We start from the raw sequence: 17,897 nt of genomic DNA on the forward strand, positions 1-17,897 counted from the left end.
GTCTGTCCACACTGACAGCTGCCCAGCGCACTATCGAGGCCACATTTGCGGCAATTGCAGCGCTATTGGGAGCGGTGCATTATGGGCAGCTATCCCACAGAGCACCTTTTCCCATTCTGGCGCCGTGGATTGTGGGAAGGGGGCGTGGGTGCGGGGTATTCTGGGTCCTGTCCCAATGCCCCGTGATGTATCACTTCGCATCCCAGAAATCCCTTTGTTTCTGTCCACCTTTGGCGCCATCTTTCAACGATTTCTGTGCAGCGCGATCTGTCTGCGGGAAATGGAGTCTGAACTGCTGAGGCGTATGCTGACGAGTCTCGCCAGCACGTCACGTTTGGCTGTCGAACTATTCCTTAAGATCCAAAGTGACAGTGAGAGTGAGGGTGAGGAGTCCGACGATGCTATCGAGATGCGTAATGCGTATAACACTAAATTGCTTGTGGCATTCACTGACATGCTTAGCACTGTGGAACGCCGCTTTTGGGTTCGGGAAACAAGCACCGAGTGGTGGGATCACATCGTCATGGAAGTCTGGGATGACGAGCAGTGGCTGCAGAACTTTCGGATGAGAAAAGCCACTTTCATGGGATTGTGTGAGGAGCTTGCCCCCACCCTGCGGCGCAAGGACACAAGATTGAGAGCTGCCCTGCCAGTGGAGAAGCGGGTGGCTATTGCAATCTGGAAGCTGGCAACTCCAGACAGCTTCCGGTCAGTCACAAACCAGTTTGGAGTGGGAAAGTCGACCGTCGGAATCATGTTGATGCAAGTTTGCAAGGCCATTAATCGCATCCTACTCAGAAGAACCGTGACTCTGGGTAACGTGCAGGAAATAGTGGATGGCTTTGCACAAATGGGGTTCCCTAACTGTGAAGGGGCGATAGATGGGATGCACGTTACTATTCTGGCACCACCCCACGTAGGATCCGAGTATGTTAATCGGAAGGGGTATTTCTCTATGGTTCTCCAGGCGCTTGTGGATCACCGTGGGCGTTTCATTGACATTAACACAGGCTGGCCTGGAAAGGTGCATGACGCACGTATCTTTCGGAACACTTGGCTGTTCAGGAAGATGCAGACTGGGACTTTTTTCACAGAGCGGAAGATCACGGTAGGGGAAGTTGAAATGCCCATTGTGATCCTTGGAGATCCCGCTTACCCATTAATGCCGTGGCTCATGAAACCCTACACAGGGAGCCTTGACAGCAGCAAGGAACGGTTCAACTACAGGCTGAGCCGGTGCCGAATGACTGTGGAGTGTGCCTTTGGCCGTTTAAAGGCCCGCTGGCGATCTCTGTACGGGAAGCTGGACTTGGCCGAAAGCAGCATCCCCACGGTTATATCCGCGTGCTGTGCCCTCCATAATATTTGTGAAGGGAGGGGCAAAAGCTTCACTCAGGCATGGACCTCCGAGGTTCAACACCTGGAGGCTGAATTTGCACAGCCAGAGAGCAGGGCTATTACAGGGGCCCAGCGCGGGGCTGCAAGGATTAGAGATGCCTTGAGGGAGCAATTTGAGGCTGAAAACCAGCAGTGATATCTGGTGCCCTGCACGGGAGTGAAGTGCAGTAGTTCCAATCTTTAGGAATCCGTGTCTGCTTAGCAGACAAACAGACTTGCAGTGCCTGTTTATTTCCTGGGCTAAGGAGTCTTTTACTTTATGCAATAATAAAGAATGTTTTCAAAGCCAAAGAATCCATTTATTGAAAAGAAACAAGGGGGTGGAGTGGGGAACAGTACAATCACAGATTCGTGTATGTCCTGTCTGGTGTGCTGTGCAGTGAGTACTGCACTTCAGGACAGCTATACTGCATGGTGATGGGGGTTGAGTGCAGAGGGTAAGGGTCGTGGTCTTCAGGGTTGGGTGGTGAAGATACTGGTGTTGGAGGCATTGGGTGGCGTGAAGAACACGGAAGTTGGGGAAAGTGGGTTGGAGGTGACAGTGGGGTACAACGGAAAGAGTTTGGGGACAAGGGCTGTAGGGCAGGGTGGTGTTTGCGTTTTCGGTACTGCTCCTCTTTCTGCTCTTTCTGCATGGCTACCGGCTCCTGGATAGCATCTGCTTGGCGCACCAGGATGCTGATGAGCCTATCAGTGCTTTGCTGCCAGTGCGCGGTGCTTTGCCGCCGGTGCGCTGCGTTTTCCTGGCGGATCCTGCTTTCTCTCTCCCTCCAGTCCTGTGCCTTCTCGTTCTCTTTAATAGATTGCTGCATCACTTCTTGCAGCATGTCTTCTTTGCTTTTTCGCGGTCTCTTCCTGAGTCTTTGCAGTCTCTGAGCAGGTGATAAGAGGGACGGCTGAGGTCTCAAGGTTGATGCAGCTGTAGCGGCAAAATGCAACGTTTAACAGAGGCAGCATTGTTTATACCAGACAGAGTAATGATTCCCCCCCGCACTTAAGGAGTAGAAAACACACAGGGTCTACACAATAGCATAATTTTCCCGTCCGAAACAGAGCGCACACATCCCACGGGAGCCTCAAAATGGTGAGTAATGGGGACTGATTGTTTCAGGGCTGCACTGTCCTCTGGGTTTCTGTGCCTTGGGGAGAGCCAACAGCTTCAGGGGGCACCTACACTGAACACTGTCCCAACATTTTCCACAGGAGTTCGTCCTGGACGATATCTCGCTGCTGAGGGTGACCTGGGAAGCAAGGGAGGGTCTTCTACTGCAATGCGGCTTCCGCCCTGGCCCATATGCAGCTTGCCTGTGTGCAGCAATGGTCCCCCCGCGGCACAGTGGTGCGGACACGTTAGCCTGGCTGGGACAAGGACCACGGTGGCTCTCCCTATAAACCTGCGCAAGCGCATTGCACGCCTTCTGGATGAGACATTCGAAGAGATTACCGAGGCTGATTACCGCGATGTGATAAACCACATCAATGCACTATTCCGCATCTAAGCATGCATGCTTAACCCTCCTCTCCCAAAGAGCCCGCACCGAAAAAATTCCTTCCAGAAAAAAAAAAAACCCGCTTACCGGGAACCTGCTCTTCTGTTTGTCCTCCACCAAGTACCGGCCGCTGTGACTGGTTACCATCCTCCTGGCTCAAGAAGAGCTCCTGGCTGCATGGCTCCAGGGATTCCGGGGTGTCTCCATCCGGCCCACCACCATCACTCCCGTTTTCTTCTTCCACCTCCCCCCCCCACACCGGCTCTGAAGTGTCCCTGGTGGTGCTCGGAGTGGAGGTGGGGTTAACCCCAAGTATTGCATCCAGCTCCTTGTAGAATCTGCAGGTCGCGGGGGGAGCGGCCGTTTGCGTCGCGGGCTTTGCGGTAGGCACTCTGCAGCTCCTTGACTTTAATCCTGCACTGCAGGGCGTCCCGGTCATGGCCCCTTTCCATCATGTCCTTTGATACCTTCCCAGAGGTATCGTAATTCCTATGGCTGGAGCGCAGCTGGGACTGGACAGCTTCCTCCCCCCAAACACTGATGAGGTCCAGCAACTCGCCATTGCTCCATGCTGGGGCTCGCTTGGCGCGTGGAGGCATGGTCACCTGGAAAGATTTGCTGATAGCACTCCATGCCACGCTGTGCTGAGCAAACAGGAAGGGGATTTTTAAAATTCCCGGGGAATGTAAAGGGTCGGTCACATGGTTGGTTACCTGAGACCAGGGCAGTAGAGTTTGAACTGTTGACCAGAGTGGCTAGAACAGGCATTGTGGGATACTGTCGAATAATTCTGGAGGCCATTCACAGCGCATTGGGTGGCCACACTGGCGCCGCAGCGCTGCAGTGGCAGCGCTGCACTCGCTATTCCTCTCGGAGAGGTGGAGTACATGCAGCGCTGCAACCACGGAGATACAGCGCTGCAAATGCCTTGCCAGTGTGGACGGGGAGTGAGTTACAGCGCTGGGGGTGGCTTTACAGCGCTGCAACTCGCAAGTGTAGCCAAGGCCTCAGTAAGGGGCTGGCCAGAATGGCCCAGACCTGGGTTTATGTCCTAACGTCTGCTACTGTCACAAAAGTCATGGCAAATTCACAGCTTTGAGGGGGACTTTGCATCTTTTAAAGGATCAAGCCCTTCATGAGCTGCTGTCTCTGCACAAGAAACTCTCTTCTGTCTATTCAGATAGAGAATCCCAACTGCCTTGTCCCTGGGTCTTTATTACTGAGAACATTTTCATAAACCTAGAATGTTTGATTCCTTTAACTCCTCCTGCTTCTCCTTCATCCCCCAAATCCTGTGCTTATGACATCACAGCTGTGGAAATAGTTGTCCCCAGTATAGGATTTTGAATAAGCAACAGGAAGATACAATTTTTTGAGAAACAAAGATCCTGATCTAATTAGGGTAACCAACAGCAGAATCTGGTCCCCTGTTTATATGCAAACACCCTTTATTAATATAAGGCCCTGTCTTGCTCCCATTGAAGCCAGTGGTAAAACTTTCACTGACTTCTTTGACAGGAGTACTGGGCCTAGGGGATAGAGAGGCAAAAAATGTGTCCAACAGCCAGAATTGTAACCAAAGAGAGTGCTTAGTTTAGAGTGATGGTCCATGAGGGTTAGCATGGATCCGTCATGAAATGGTGCAAATTTTGGGCTGTCTCTGGTCTAAGGGCCTCAAGTGCTGTGCACTCTCCACTCCTACTAGATCTGTTTGCAAGGGAATTGAGCCCAATCTTGCAACCCATATTCACTTGAGTAGTCTTATTGATGTGTAGGTGAGTGACAGTTTTCAGGGTCTGAAACGGAGAGATGTTCAATACCCCCTTCTCCCTCTGAAGCTGGTAGAGTATTCTTCACATCTCAGGATCAAGCACTAAGTGGTGTCTAAAGAGACATAACTCACTACCTGCAGCCAGAGTTCAAGTTGTGCACATGCAGCAAAGGATTCCCCACCCTTCTACTGTTTCCCTGTCAGTTTGAGCTCTGCCTAGAGTGATTTGCTGCGGATGGAAAAGAATGTACTTGGCCTTTTTGCTTTAGGTCTCCCAGCATGAGAGAGAGCTCTCTGTCGGGGGGAAAAGAAAAACTGTTACTTCTAATTTCTGTGCTGAACCTGAGAAGATATATCTACTTTGTACCAGGAAGCTGGGTGGGACAATTGATGTGATTGGTGGACAGGCAGGCACTATTAGGAGGGTAGAAGGAAGACGCCGCGATAAACACGCCTCTGAGGAAAATCCCATTCAGGTAAACAGCTTCAAGCTGTCTTCAAACATTTGATATCCCGTGCACTTTCAGATGAACCTTAAGCAATTGTCTGCACTTTCCTGACTGTCTACTTCTGTAAAACCTGGGGTTTTGTTTTAAAAGAACACTGTCAAGATTGCAAAATAAATCACCAATCATAACGTATGCACATGCCATTGCCCCCCGAGTGGGTGGAATGAGAACTCAACTGTATCAGCCTTACACTGCTAATGGAGAGTCTCTTCCCTCTCCCCCTTCCCCCACACACTGGGACTTCTGGTTTTTGAGCAGGAGGGTCTGAGCTCCCTACTGCTATCATGATGTTCAGCAAATGTTAACTGTGAAGTTCCTAGATGGATCTGTTAGTGTTTTTTTCCCTCTTTTTTTAAAGCCATACCTTGTTACTAGTGTGTTCTCCTATTAAACCTGAAAGAATTGTAACAGTCCAATTTACTTTCACTGTTAATTGCTGTCATTTACCTTTTTACATTTTTCTCATGTTGGACAGTAAAACTAGTCTGGTCATTTTCTCTTTCCATTCCCATGCACTAACCATGTGTGGGGGTTTCCAACACTGCAAGGGAATGTTTATGTATCTTTTTTTGTCATTTTTTAAAATTTCAAAATAACATTCATGTCAGTTATTATCAGACATTCTTCACCCTGTAGAATCTAAGTATTGGGACTGCACTACTTGATGCCTTTAAAGGGGACAAAAAAATTAAGTTACAAACTGGGGGCCTGTTCTGATCTCCCTTCAGTGTAACTCCATTGACTTCAGTGGTGTCATCCCATATACAACCTAATGCCCATATTCTGCTGGGATTCTCAGCAGACAGAAGCTAGGGGTTTTCAGAGTCCCCAGAACCTTCTGACCAGAACAATTCTTTTCTAACTGCCCCCTCCAACCCAAAAAACTAGTGGGCATGAGCCCCCCAAATCTTCTTTTATAAAGTAACAATGTTGGGAAAGTGCAAACGAACCTTTTACTAAGGGTAGGCCCCAGTGGTGCATCAAGGCTAAATCTGCTTAGTAAATGATTTATTCTTCTTCCCCATACCGAGCGCTGGTGTCTGCATATCCAAATCCTTTTGGTGTATGCTGTATACTGAACTTTGAAATAGTGGCAATGTGGACATAAACGGCCAAATTCTCTTGCCAGTTAAACTGGTGTGACTCCAGCAGCCCTCTGTTAATTTTGATGGTGGAATTACACTGATGCAACTAGGAGCAGAATTTGACCCCATGTTGTATTTATGAAGAAAGCAAATTCAGAAACAAATTTTGGAACAAAATTGTCTGTTTAATAAGAGTTAGCGTATCACCACTCGAATGGGGCTGCTCTTATTTTGAGGGCTGTGATGTGGGGCCTTATCTCAAGAGTGGCTGTGCCCAGCCCCTCTTGGGATCGGGTTTTAGGCTCGTCCTAAGGGTATTAAGTGCAAGTGACCCATTCAGTCATAATTCTGTGCATCCCTTGGGGAGGGGTATCTCGCATAGGAGTAGATTTGTAGCTAGCTTGGACTCTACCACTTGCTGTGTTCATGCTAGCAAAGATGTCTGTTGACAGGGCATTTCCTTGCATGCTGAGCTTGTGACATCTCCCCTGTAGTGTACCTAAAGGCTGAGACTGTCCCCGACTTCCTCCCTCCCTATAATGTTGGGGTGCTTGGGTTCTGTGGCACATGCCCCTTTTGCCAGCACTGGGAGGCACTGATTGCAGGTTCCAAGGGGTAAAATACCATCTTCTATTTTCTGTCTGTCTTTGTTTTAAAGGTTCTTGGAGATCATGGAAATAAGCCACAACTCCCACAGCAGCCCCAGCAACCATCACAGCCCCAGCAGCCACCTCAGCAACAGCCGTTTGTACCACCAGCAGGTCCCCCACCTCCCCCAATTGCTGGGCCACCCCCACCACACTTTCTCCACCCTCCCCCTCCAGTTACTTCTGTCCCACCTCCTCTGCATCCTCCAGGTAGGTATTTGCTCTGAATACAGAGCAATCTTGATGTGTTAATCTGTGTGTGTTAAGTTCAGGTACCTGAGGCTTGGGGAAGTCAAAGGAATCTTTAGTATATTTAAGAAATGTTAAGGAACAGTTGATTAGCCATGTATCAGATCACTGAGATTCAACTAATTCAAACTGTAACTCAGACAGCTGGGGAACACCCCCCCCCCCCCTTCCCCCAGCCTTTGGATATATATGCCTTCAAACTCTTCAGGGCTGCTGTTCCTCTTGAATGGCTCTCAGTGTTTTGTTGCAGTCGCTGATGTCACTTGGATACCATGGTGCTTGGCCTCTTACACATGGATAAATAGACTAGCAATTTCTATTAATCTTTGAAGGAAGGTAGGAACATAGGAGTTGCCTCACTGGATCAGACTAGTGTGCTATCTAGATAGTCCAGGATCCTGTCTGACAGATACTTCAGAGGAAGGTGAAACACCCTGTAATGGACAGTTCTGGAATAATCTGCTTAGAGGGGAAGTTTCTTCCTTACTCAGGTTGGTTGGTGGTTAGTTTGTGCCCTGAAGTCTGAAGGTTCATATCCCTTCTCAATGTGTATCCCATACATTTTTATTATACCTCGTGTCACTGTGGGATATTACTTGTATAAACATCTGAGAGTGTAAGCAGGTATTAGAGTTCTGCCCATTTTATTTTTCACTTTTAAGACAATAGTGTGTATGTGCAAATGAGGGGCCTCCAATGGACTCCTGGCAAGCTGTCAGTGTCCCTCAATCTCGCCAAGTTTGTGCTCCCTTACAGATATTGAGTAGGTAGGCATGGTGCAGAGTACACGCAGCACTTAAGAAGACACACTTAACTTAAAAATCGCATCTCCCAGAATGCTTTTTACCTACGGTAGTTATAATGCCTAGGAGGCTAGAACCTGATAAGATGGAGGGAAGGGGCCTCTATTTTGGTCTGGGTATCCCCCCTTTATGTCTTTGGCAATATTTTGCATATAATCAGTTTCTCTTTCTCCTGAACAGCTAGTCACTCACCTTCTTCTGATGTTTGTATGGATCTTACACAATAGCAGCAGGGGGAGAGAAATTTTAACAAAAGGAAAAAGCGCTTGTAAAGCCACTCAGCAATGGGACTCAAGTATTTGTAGACCTGAAACTATTACATTTATTTTTAGAGTGACTAGATTTCAAGTGGATGGTGGTTCCTTGTATAACAAATGTAATTGTGATGAATTGGTGTATGCTTCACACCTAATTTTAGAGAGGGGCTGATTAGATAGAGGGATTGCATTGTATTCCTGAAGGGAAGAGCATTGTCTAGTGGTAAGAGTAGGGCTCTGAGGGACAGGAGTCTCAGGTTCTACTCCCATTTCTGCTACTTGATGCACTGTGTGACACACCTTACTGGAGATAACCTATGTGAATTGGGGTTAGATTAGTATTTATTTTCTAGAGAGGAACCAAAATCCTCTCTTTAAAAACATCTGGTTCTGTAGAGTGTGTTGATCCAGGTCCAGAGATTAGATTAGAATATTTACTCTGAATGGACAGTTTGTCATTCATTTATCTTTGACCTAGTGTTGCATGAGTCAGTGTCTCAGGTGAAGGTTAATTAGTCCTTAAACTCTGGTGCTAAAATCACTGTTAGACTCAGGACTGTAGTGGTTTCACATGTATATCTGTCATTGATGTCAAGTGGAGTTTTGGATCAGCCTGTTAAAAAAATGTGCAGGCAAAGACCAAGATGGCTTGCTCATTCATGGGCATTTGCCTGCTGACAGTCCAGGGCAGGCACAGTATCAGAATCCTATTGATTCCTTTTTCTAACTAGCAGCATCAGCAATGGCCTGAAACACCTTTTTCCATTTACTACAAACAAGGCAGTGCCTCTTCCACTCAAGAATTGACCTCACCATGGTGATCAATGCCTTTATTACTGGTGGGCTGGAATACTGAAGTGAAGGCCACACTTTGGACTTTACCTCGTCCAGGATGCAGCAGCTAGTCTCCTGACTGGAAGAGGTCAGCAAGAGCATATCATACTAGTGCTTCTCTCTTCGCTGGCTTCCTTTTCTGAAGGTCCAGAATAAATATGCTTTCAGGGCATCTAATCCATGGAGAACATTATTGCATTGCCTGAGTGATGGATGAAATAATAGCCTCCTTGGTCTTTTCTGCCTCATTTCTATGATGGCTAAAGGGGGGGAGAAGTGAACAGTTTTTACTGTATATTCTGTTTGCTGAAATATACCTGGCCTCAAACAAACTTCTTGAAGCGGATACTATTAAACCAGGCTCATTAGCTTGTGGTAACAAAATAATGTTAACTTCTTGTTCTTCTCACTAAGTTTTGTTTTCTTATTTCCGTAGGCTTGCCACCACCAGGTCCCATTCCAGGTAGGCTATTGATTTGCTTTTAACAGTGGCAGTGACTCAGAATAGTCCTATCTGAGCACTGAAGTAAAGTATGAAATGGCGTGGCTGCGTCTTAGCCTAAGTCTGATTGACCTCAAGGTAACATAAGCACTGATAAGCAGTGCAATCTCAAACTTCAACTGCTTAACTTCTAGAGCTCAATAATGATCCATAGGGCCAGTTAAAACAATCATTTTATCTTGGAAGAATACTCCAGAAAGTAGCTTAGGTTGGCAGAGGACATCATGAAAGCTTCTTGGTTAAATTTCAGAAGACCTAACTTGTGCCATCATGGGAGCTCACATAGTGATGAGTCTTCTGCCAAATCAAAGTGCTTCATGTAAGATTTCAGAGAGAGCATGAGAACAAGGGGGCAACAATGGCTGTTGTCACTGGAAGTTCTCTTTCCCGTGATGTGCAGTAGAGTTGGTGAACGTTCACAAACCAAATGTAACAAATAAGTTTGAGCCCAAGCTGGAACAGCCCCAAACTTTGAAGAGCTTCAGATCCTGATTGGAACTGCTCATCTCAATGTAAAGAATATTGCAGAATGGATTCTTTTTGTTATTGAATGGACCCTGCTCATAGGGAGCTTGGATCTAGGGAAATGCCACCTCTAGCAAAGCAGAGTACAAATCCCGACCTACTTCTGGGCGCTGCCGTTGCCAGTTGCAATTCTGGTTCCATCTAGATTAAAGTTGTGATGGGCTGGAGGGGAAAGAAATGACTTTAGCTACAGTGGAAGCTTCATATATAGTAATTGGACTGAAAAGGGTAATGCATGGAAAATACCCTGTGATAATTTTTGCTTCTACGGTAATTAGAGGAAGGTGCATGACACACTAATAATTATCAGTGCTTTCTCTCAACAATAGCAACTGCTCTAGAGGGATGAGTTTCACAAATGTTACAACTTTCTCTAGTCATATTATCTACAGATTAAAAATCTTTCAAAAATAGGGAAGGGGGGGAGTCTTGATGACTGTCAGAATAACTTAAGAAAACACATTCTTTTAAAACAACGAAAACAAATGTTTACACTGGAACAATCTAGTGGTTCACTTAGCATGATGTCCTCGCCATTGGTAATGGCTTATGCAAGAATTTCTTGGTTGTTTGAAACTGGTAAAATTTTCAAAATCACCTAAGTCTCATTTTCAGAAGTGATTTAGCCACTTTGAAAGTCAATGGGATTTAGAAGTCTAGGTACGCAAGTCACTTTTAAAAAGTGGAAAGAGATCATGTGGGGTCCTTCTAACATCCATTTAACTGTCTAGTTTGTGCTCTGCCCTACTGTGGTTTCTGCCTTCTACAGTGTAGTTATGGTCAGAAAAGTGATTTTTCCCAAAAGAGTACAGTAGGCTTCCATGTTGCATGTCACATTCAATCACTGTACAGATAAAACCATCACTCTATTTACAGTCAGCCCTAGGGATTTCAATCTGGGATCTGAGAGCCAAGCCTTCAGTCCTCAATGGGACTGCACAGGGTTAATGTAGGGGGAAATTTTCACTCAGTACTGGAGTTGATATTTTGTTGTTGATGCACAAGCCAGAATAGAGTCTGGCTCTTTTTTCTTTAGCTGTGCTGTCTCTGTAGGGCAAATAGGAGTAAAAAGCAGTAGAGGTTCAATTGTGGTAAGGGCATATGGTTCTGAATACACTCAGGGGTGTGAGTTTGTGGAGTAAAAAGGTGCCATTTCCACATAACTGTTCAGAGTAGAACTGTGCTTTAATTGCCTAATTTCTGGGGGAATCTAGCCCCACATCGTAAGCCTTCTGCGGCCTCATCTTGACACTCTGCTTTTATTTATAGGGCTGTTCCCTCCACCTCTGGCTCCTCCACCAGCTCTCCTCATTCCAACACTTGATGGGTAAGGCAGAATCTTCCTTTGAGTAGATAATTTTCCATCCTGGTTTTACACAGCCAGGTGCAGCTAGACAGTAGAATGGAATGCCTCTGGGTGGGAGGCATAGTAGGGAAATAGGAGCTATCCTGTTTCTTTCACAGTTTTAAGAAACACACAGAATCTTTAAGAAGTACTAAGAATCAAGGTAGCTTAAGGAGCAGGATGTGGGAATACTGTAACTAGGTGTGCTACGTAGTAGGGGACCCATCAGCATGGCCACATGGTATCGGGGAATGCTAGGTTTGTGTTTAGAATATTTGTAGAGTAACTTACAACCTGCACCTGATTTGGAAGGGGAGCATGAATTGCCAGGTTTGCAGTGAACTCTTGCTCCAAGCCTTTAATCTGTTGCAGCAAACTTCGCCCTTGGTTTGTCAGTTCACTGGTATCTTGTCATGTCACACACGTGCTAGGAGTATGTTCGCAACCAGTATTCAGATTTGTATTGTCGCTTTCACTGTGTTCTTAATAATACCATTTTGCATTTCCCTGGCATTTCCATCCAAGGATCTTAGAGCACTTTGCTACTATGAATTATTTCTTATGAAGCATTATTAGCCTCGTGCAGATTGGGGAGGACGACGGAGGACTAATGCTCGTGGAGGCAAAGGGTCTTGCCCAAGGACACAGAACAGGCTCATGGCAGAGCCAGGACTATAACTTAAATTGCCAGACTCCCAGTCCACCACACCACGGCTTGCCTCAGGGAACCGTCTGTGAGGTGAAAGGATGTGACCTCTGGTCATCTTGCATGACTAAAGTTACCAGATGGCCCCCCCACCCCACCCCCAAAAATGGTTGGAGATCCTTGCATGAAAAATGCTATGGATGGCAAAGTGTGATGATTGTTAAAGTGTAGCATAACACATGGCTTTATAGCTATTAAAGAATCTCTCATTTCATTCAAATCGCCACTCCTTCCTTCCCCAAATGATCTCTTTGTCTGCCACCATTCGCTAGAGATGAACCTACTCATTCCTATATTACATTAATTTACACAATTTTTTGCCCAAAACATGAGTGAACCTAAGTGGAACCTTTTCTTAGACTCTGATGAGCTTTCCTAACTTCTCATTTCTAGCACGATCTTCTGTTTTCACACTGCCTCTGGCCTTTTCAAGACTGACCATTTTCCTGAATTTTGGTATGGTCACTACAGGGCATCATGGCAAAGAGGAAGGAGGATCTGTGACTAGATGGAGGGCAGACTGTCAGGGCTTTTGGCCAGAGCCAGTCCCTCCCTTCTGGTCTCCATCCTCTCATCAAGACCTTCCACTCTGTCCTGCCTCTCCCTGCTGCCAGATCCCACATCCAGCCTCAACCCAGGAGTGGAGACTTGTTGGCCTGGAGACCAGGCAGGTGTGAAGAACCCAGCTTGGATTTCAGGAGTTGAACAGAAGCAAGGGGGTTAGGAGGAGACTCGTGGTATCTGGGGGGCGGGGAGGGGTCCTGTCTTAATCTCTCCATTGAGTTAACAGTAACTGTATTGCAGGCTCCCGCTCTGTGTGCTAAGCTGATGGCAGGTAACTGATGTTAGTAACTGGTGTCCTTGTGTTCTCTCCAAAGCCAACCTGCCGGCTACAATAACAGGCAGCCTCCACCATTTGGATACAACTCTGCAGGTGAGCACGGAAGCCACAGGATGGTGGAACTGACTGGGCATGGGGCTGGCCAGAGGGTTGTTAGTAACTTAGCCTTGTGCTAGGCTGACCTATGCCTCTGTCACTGTGACCTTTGAAGCTGTGTCTGCGCTCCAGACCGCCCAGTCGCTGACAGCGGGTGTTGGTAATGGGCCTAGCAGTAAACGTTCTAGACAGTCTTAGATCAGCTGCACTCTCTGAAATGACTCTGACCCAGGTGATGCTTGTAATTAAATAGTTCTCATTCCTGTATCAGCTGCCCTCAGTACCCAACTCCCATGTCAGCAACAGAGAAGCTTCCTAGTGCAGCCATGGGTCCCTGTGCCCCTAGTCGTAATCCTAGCTTTTTCCAGGGAAGAACACGCCCCCAGCCAAATTTCAGGCTTTTCCCGCATGAGCCTTTGAATGTCCCTCTTCCACCCCTGCTGTATCCTCCTTCCTTGCAACATGTACACACCCTGCCTAGGCACACTCACAAGCATCTGTCTCCTTTAGTCTCCTAATGGAAGAGGCAGTAACAGTGTTTCAGTAGATTTCCTTCCCCACTACAACCTTGCCTGTGCTGCCCGTGTCCTTTCCTGTTTCTTTAGTCCAGCTGGCTCCTGTCCTGGGTCAGCGGCACTTGCAAGTGGTGCCTATTCATCTAGCAGGCAGGATTGCAGACGCTGACATCTTCCTCCCCCTCTTGGGGGAGAGGGAGGTAGGGACTGCAGAGTATGGGCATGTGGCATCCTGAGAAACTGCAGCCTTCTAATCTAGTATTCCTTCAAATAAACATCCCAGCAGCAGCCTGTGCCATCTCAGGCTGTGACCTTGGTGGCCCTTTCCAATGAAGCAGGACAGTGGCCGGTCAATACTTGAATAAGACACCTCCAGGGAGGTTGGTGGTGGTCTGGGATTCACTAGGTGTCACTCTTTCCTTTGCCAGCACTGAGACCTCGGCATGATATTTCAAAGCATTTCTTAATTCAACATCTGATAGAGAAAGAACCTGGGATTTACTTGTTGCAGGCACCAGCCCTAACCCTGCAAGGGGTCAGGGGTCAGACTTCTTGCTCTATGAGCTAACAGAGCTGGCTAGGAATCTTGAAGACCAAACCATAGACTCTGCTGGCTGATCAAAAAGAGAGAAACTGCCAGGGCTTCTCGGGATCCTTTGTCTTGTCCTCCTGCTCAGAGGATGCTGGTTGGGGAAGGAAGAAATGATGGGGCTTCCTGGGGGCGGACCAGTAACATGGCCAAGTGGGTAGCTGTGATCCACGGAGGGCAGGTGTCAGCAGCTCCTATTTGAATATCCTTAATCAGTGCCTGGAATGATTGCAGCAACATCTGCCTCTTTCTGGCCTAGGGAGATGATGCTTAAAACTTGTTAGAATATCATACCTGAATATACAAGGGGGAAATCAGGGGCTCATGGGTAAAGAGGTGGGGGTTGGGTTAGTGGTTATTCAAAGGGAGTAGTGTCACTTCCTGATCCAGCAGTACCACTAACTAGAGCACCTACATGTTACTGGGTGAGTCCCAATCCCAGATCTGACCTAGGTCAAACCTGCTTAGGTTGCAGGATCTGACGAAATTGCTGCCCAATGTGGCCTGGTTGCAGGGTGCGGAGAAAGCATGTCTTCTTTCCCCATTGGGTCAGCATAAGGGGCAGCACTAACTGTTCAGGCAAGTGAAGGTTCTGCTCTCTCACTGCAGATTCTGGTTTCATCAGCTACCCTCCTATTTCCACTTCTCACACGCCTTGGGTGACGACAGTGGATAAGGGCACGAGCAGCTCCAGCAGCAGCCACTGGGAGTACTCCGGCTCAAGGCGTGAGAGAGAGAGGGAAAGGGAAAGGGAGAGAGACAGAGACCGGACTCCAACCACCAGTGAATACAACAAGTAAGCAAGAACAAGAGATGGGACACCTGGGTTCTTCTCGGCTGTTGACTTGTTATGCAACCATGTAATCTCCATGCCTCAGTTTCCCTGCTTGTAACACAGGGCTAATGACAGATTATATATCCACCTTTTGTGTAAGGCACTTTGGTCTCTGGATGACAAGTTCTATACAAATGCTATTATTCTGTAGTTTCAAGATGAAAAGTTTCTAAATGTAACAATACTGTAATTTTGATGGGAAACTGCCCCCTTTTGCTGAGCCCCATGGTCTGAAAGCTTATGGGATAAGGAGCACTGTTCACCATGAACATGCCAGGCAGTGTAAACCCTTAATGACAATGGGCATTTCTCTGGAGACAGCCACCTTGTTGGGAATTAAATGTGATTTAAGGGGACAGCAGCCATGAGAGAGCTCAGTGAAGGGGGCTGCAAACCGGAGACACAGGAAAGATTAGACAGTTGCTGTTCTTTCAATGCAGTTGCTTTGCACTCTCCACCATAGGCTTTCGTGATGTTACTGTTGTCATCAGCACTGTTGATATTTTTACAAGCATCACGCCCAGCAATGCCAGTAGTTGCTGAAAACATCACCAAAATATATGTATATTCCTGGCAAAGGGTGCTGCTTGCTCTGGGAACTTCCAGGCCACTGAGCTGAGCAAACAAGGCAGTTTTCTTGTAACAGAGAGCTTTTTTAAAAGGCTTCAGGCATTTTGGAAGGTGATCAGGCAGGGAAGGAATGAAGATGTTAACATACTGGAATTTGTAAGGCTCCTGTAATTCTGGGGACATGAGTCATGTGATCTGCTTAGCACTCCAGGCACCGTGCTAGAATTTTTAGTTGCTGTAGAGTATGTTGGCATCTAGAAGCTTAAATTGTATTCACCAGGTAGGGCAAGTCACAGTAATGAGTTAAGCCCTTTTGTGGTGATAGTTCCCAGATGATACCTCTTTCTTTGATTCTGTCTGATTGCTTCTATTTTGGGAGTTTTCTTCTTTAACTTGTTTCCGTAGGTCACAAAACAGCATTTCAGGCTTTTTTCCCAAATGCTTCATTCTTGTTTCCAACTATGGGACTTGGGATGTTTTTGGGGTTTAGTATTCAGTGTTTTTATGGGGAAGAGGAGTTATAAGACAGGCATAGAGGAGAAGAGTGGGAATTGCAAAATGTGTCTGCATTTTGGATATGCAGTTTTATATAGAAGAGGGGGAGATGTTTAGGCTGGAGAAAGGGTGCAGACCATAAGATCATGTGGTCTCTGTGTATCGTACTGTTTTCTTAGGCACGTGTATGTGTGTGTTTGTTTATCTACATTTGGGTGTAAATAAATAAAAATAGACTCAAGCAAAGGGATGTAAAAGTAGCCTGAACAAGAGTACTGCAGAGTATAGTCCTGCACTATCAGAGTGGAGAGATACAAGTACCACGTTTCTGGGCCACTTTGGTCATTTCCTTCTAGTTTATGGAAAATGTAGAGCAAGACGGAACAATGGTGAGAGGGCGTATCACAAATGTGTTCCAGAAAGACCACCTGGGCAAAGGCCAGGTTCTCTGCCACACACCCACGTATAAGAATACTCTTTAGACTCTTTTACATCCTTATAGAAACTCTAAACCATTCTCTTTAGTTGAGATCTCGTATACCTTGTGTAGGAGGGGTTGGAGTGTGTTGTGGGAGGGCCATGGATGGGAATAGGCAACAATTATTTCTGTTTATTATTACAGATAGTTGCATGAATGTTTGTTGAAACTTGTGTGTTGATCTGAACTCCAGTGTTGTTTCTGAGCTACGATAAGCAAGAAACGTTAAGCTTATGGACTTATAAGGGTTTTTCTTTTTAAATATCTGTTCTGATTGTGCTAATAGAGAATTCCAGACTAAATCAACATTGCACTTTGTCAAGAAGTGATGTTTCCCTTGGGGGCATGGGGGTCAGGTTGTGAGTAGATGAGGCCCTCGGAGACCCTGGGATTTCAACAGGCTCCATGAACATAGCTCAATGTATTAGAGGGCAGGCTCAAGTGCTAATGAGTAGCATATTTCCCCCCTCCTCTGTCTAGCAGCTCCCTCTGTCTCACTGTACGCTTGTCTCTCCCCCAAAGCGATGATGAGCGATATCGCTACTACAGTCGAGAGCGAAGCTATGATTTTGAGCGGGATTATCGCAGGAGTAGAGATCGGAGCAGAGAGCGGGAGGATCGCCACCGGGAGCGCAGGCACAGAGAGAAGGAGGAGAGCAGTAAACATAAGTCTTCAAGACGGTAAGATTCCTCGTTGGTGGAGCGGGCCCTTTAAGTGGGAGTGGATCTTGGCTCAGGACAGAGGCTGGAATATCCACAGCAAACCTGACCTCTAGTCCATTCTGGCATTGCCTATGCCTGTGACATTGTCCAATATCTGATGCTTCAGAGGAAGGCAAAATCCCCATAAATAATGCATCTGGCCAGGGATTCAGAGCCATCCTTGGTAGGGGAAGGCTTCCTTTGTATTACTGTGTATTCATATTGTACATTTTAGAGGAGCAAGGCTATCTATGGGAATCTGGCAAAGCGCCATCTGTAGGTCCTCCACATTGGTTCCCAGCAGGGATACTGCTGGTCATGGACTCCGCACCAGGAGACTCTCACTTTCCATGAAAAGAAAATGTCAAACTAAAATAGGAAGGAAAAACTCAGCTGTGCTCTGCTGGAACAATGGACCTGTCCACTCCAAGGAGTGTGCACAGGATGGAGGGTTCAGTCCACTGGTCTGAACTTCACTCCTGGAGTGTGGTGCAGGGCTAGGGCACTGGCTTAGCAGTCAGGAGATCTGGGTGGTGTTCCCATCTCTGTTGGTGAGTGATATTGCCTGAGTCACTGTCTCTCTCAGGGTGCCTCCCACCCCCAATAAAATGGAGCTAGTGCTGCTCTGATAAAGAGATCACTCATGGAGCAGATC

General features: G+C 46.9%; 1 protein-coding gene across 5 annotated transcripts in view; it reads left to right on the top strand.

The window, feature by feature from the left end:
- LOC101937540 (pre-mRNA 3'-end-processing factor FIP1-like) overlaps nucleotides 1-17,897 on the top strand; it is a 36,502-nt gene that overhangs the window by 14,567 nt on the left and 4,038 nt on the right. For 4 of the 5 annotated variants that reach the window (XM_005291764.5, XM_065557259.1, XM_005291765.5 and 1 more), the window contains 7 exons: nucleotides 5,030-5,135; nucleotides 6,912-7,110; nucleotides 9,480-9,506; nucleotides 11,340-11,397; nucleotides 13,000-13,055; nucleotides 14,772-14,958; nucleotides 17,063-17,221. In XM_005291764.5, coding sequence (XP_005291821.1) covers nucleotides 5,030-5,135; nucleotides 6,912-7,110; nucleotides 9,480-9,506; nucleotides 11,340-11,397; nucleotides 13,000-13,055; nucleotides 14,772-14,958; nucleotides 17,063-17,221 — 792 coding nt within the window. The remainder of the gene's footprint in view (nucleotides 1-5,029; nucleotides 5,136-6,911; nucleotides 7,111-9,479; nucleotides 9,507-11,339; nucleotides 11,398-12,999; nucleotides 13,056-14,771; nucleotides 14,959-17,062; nucleotides 17,222-17,897) is intronic. The other variant, XR_010590426.1, reaches the window with a different exon arrangement.

This window comes from Chrysemys picta, chromosome 9, assembly GCF_011386835.1.
Source record: "Chrysemys picta bellii isolate R12L10 chromosome 9, ASM1138683v2, whole genome shotgun sequence".
Lineage (NCBI taxonomy): Eukaryota > Metazoa > Chordata > Testudines > Emydidae > Chrysemys > Chrysemys picta.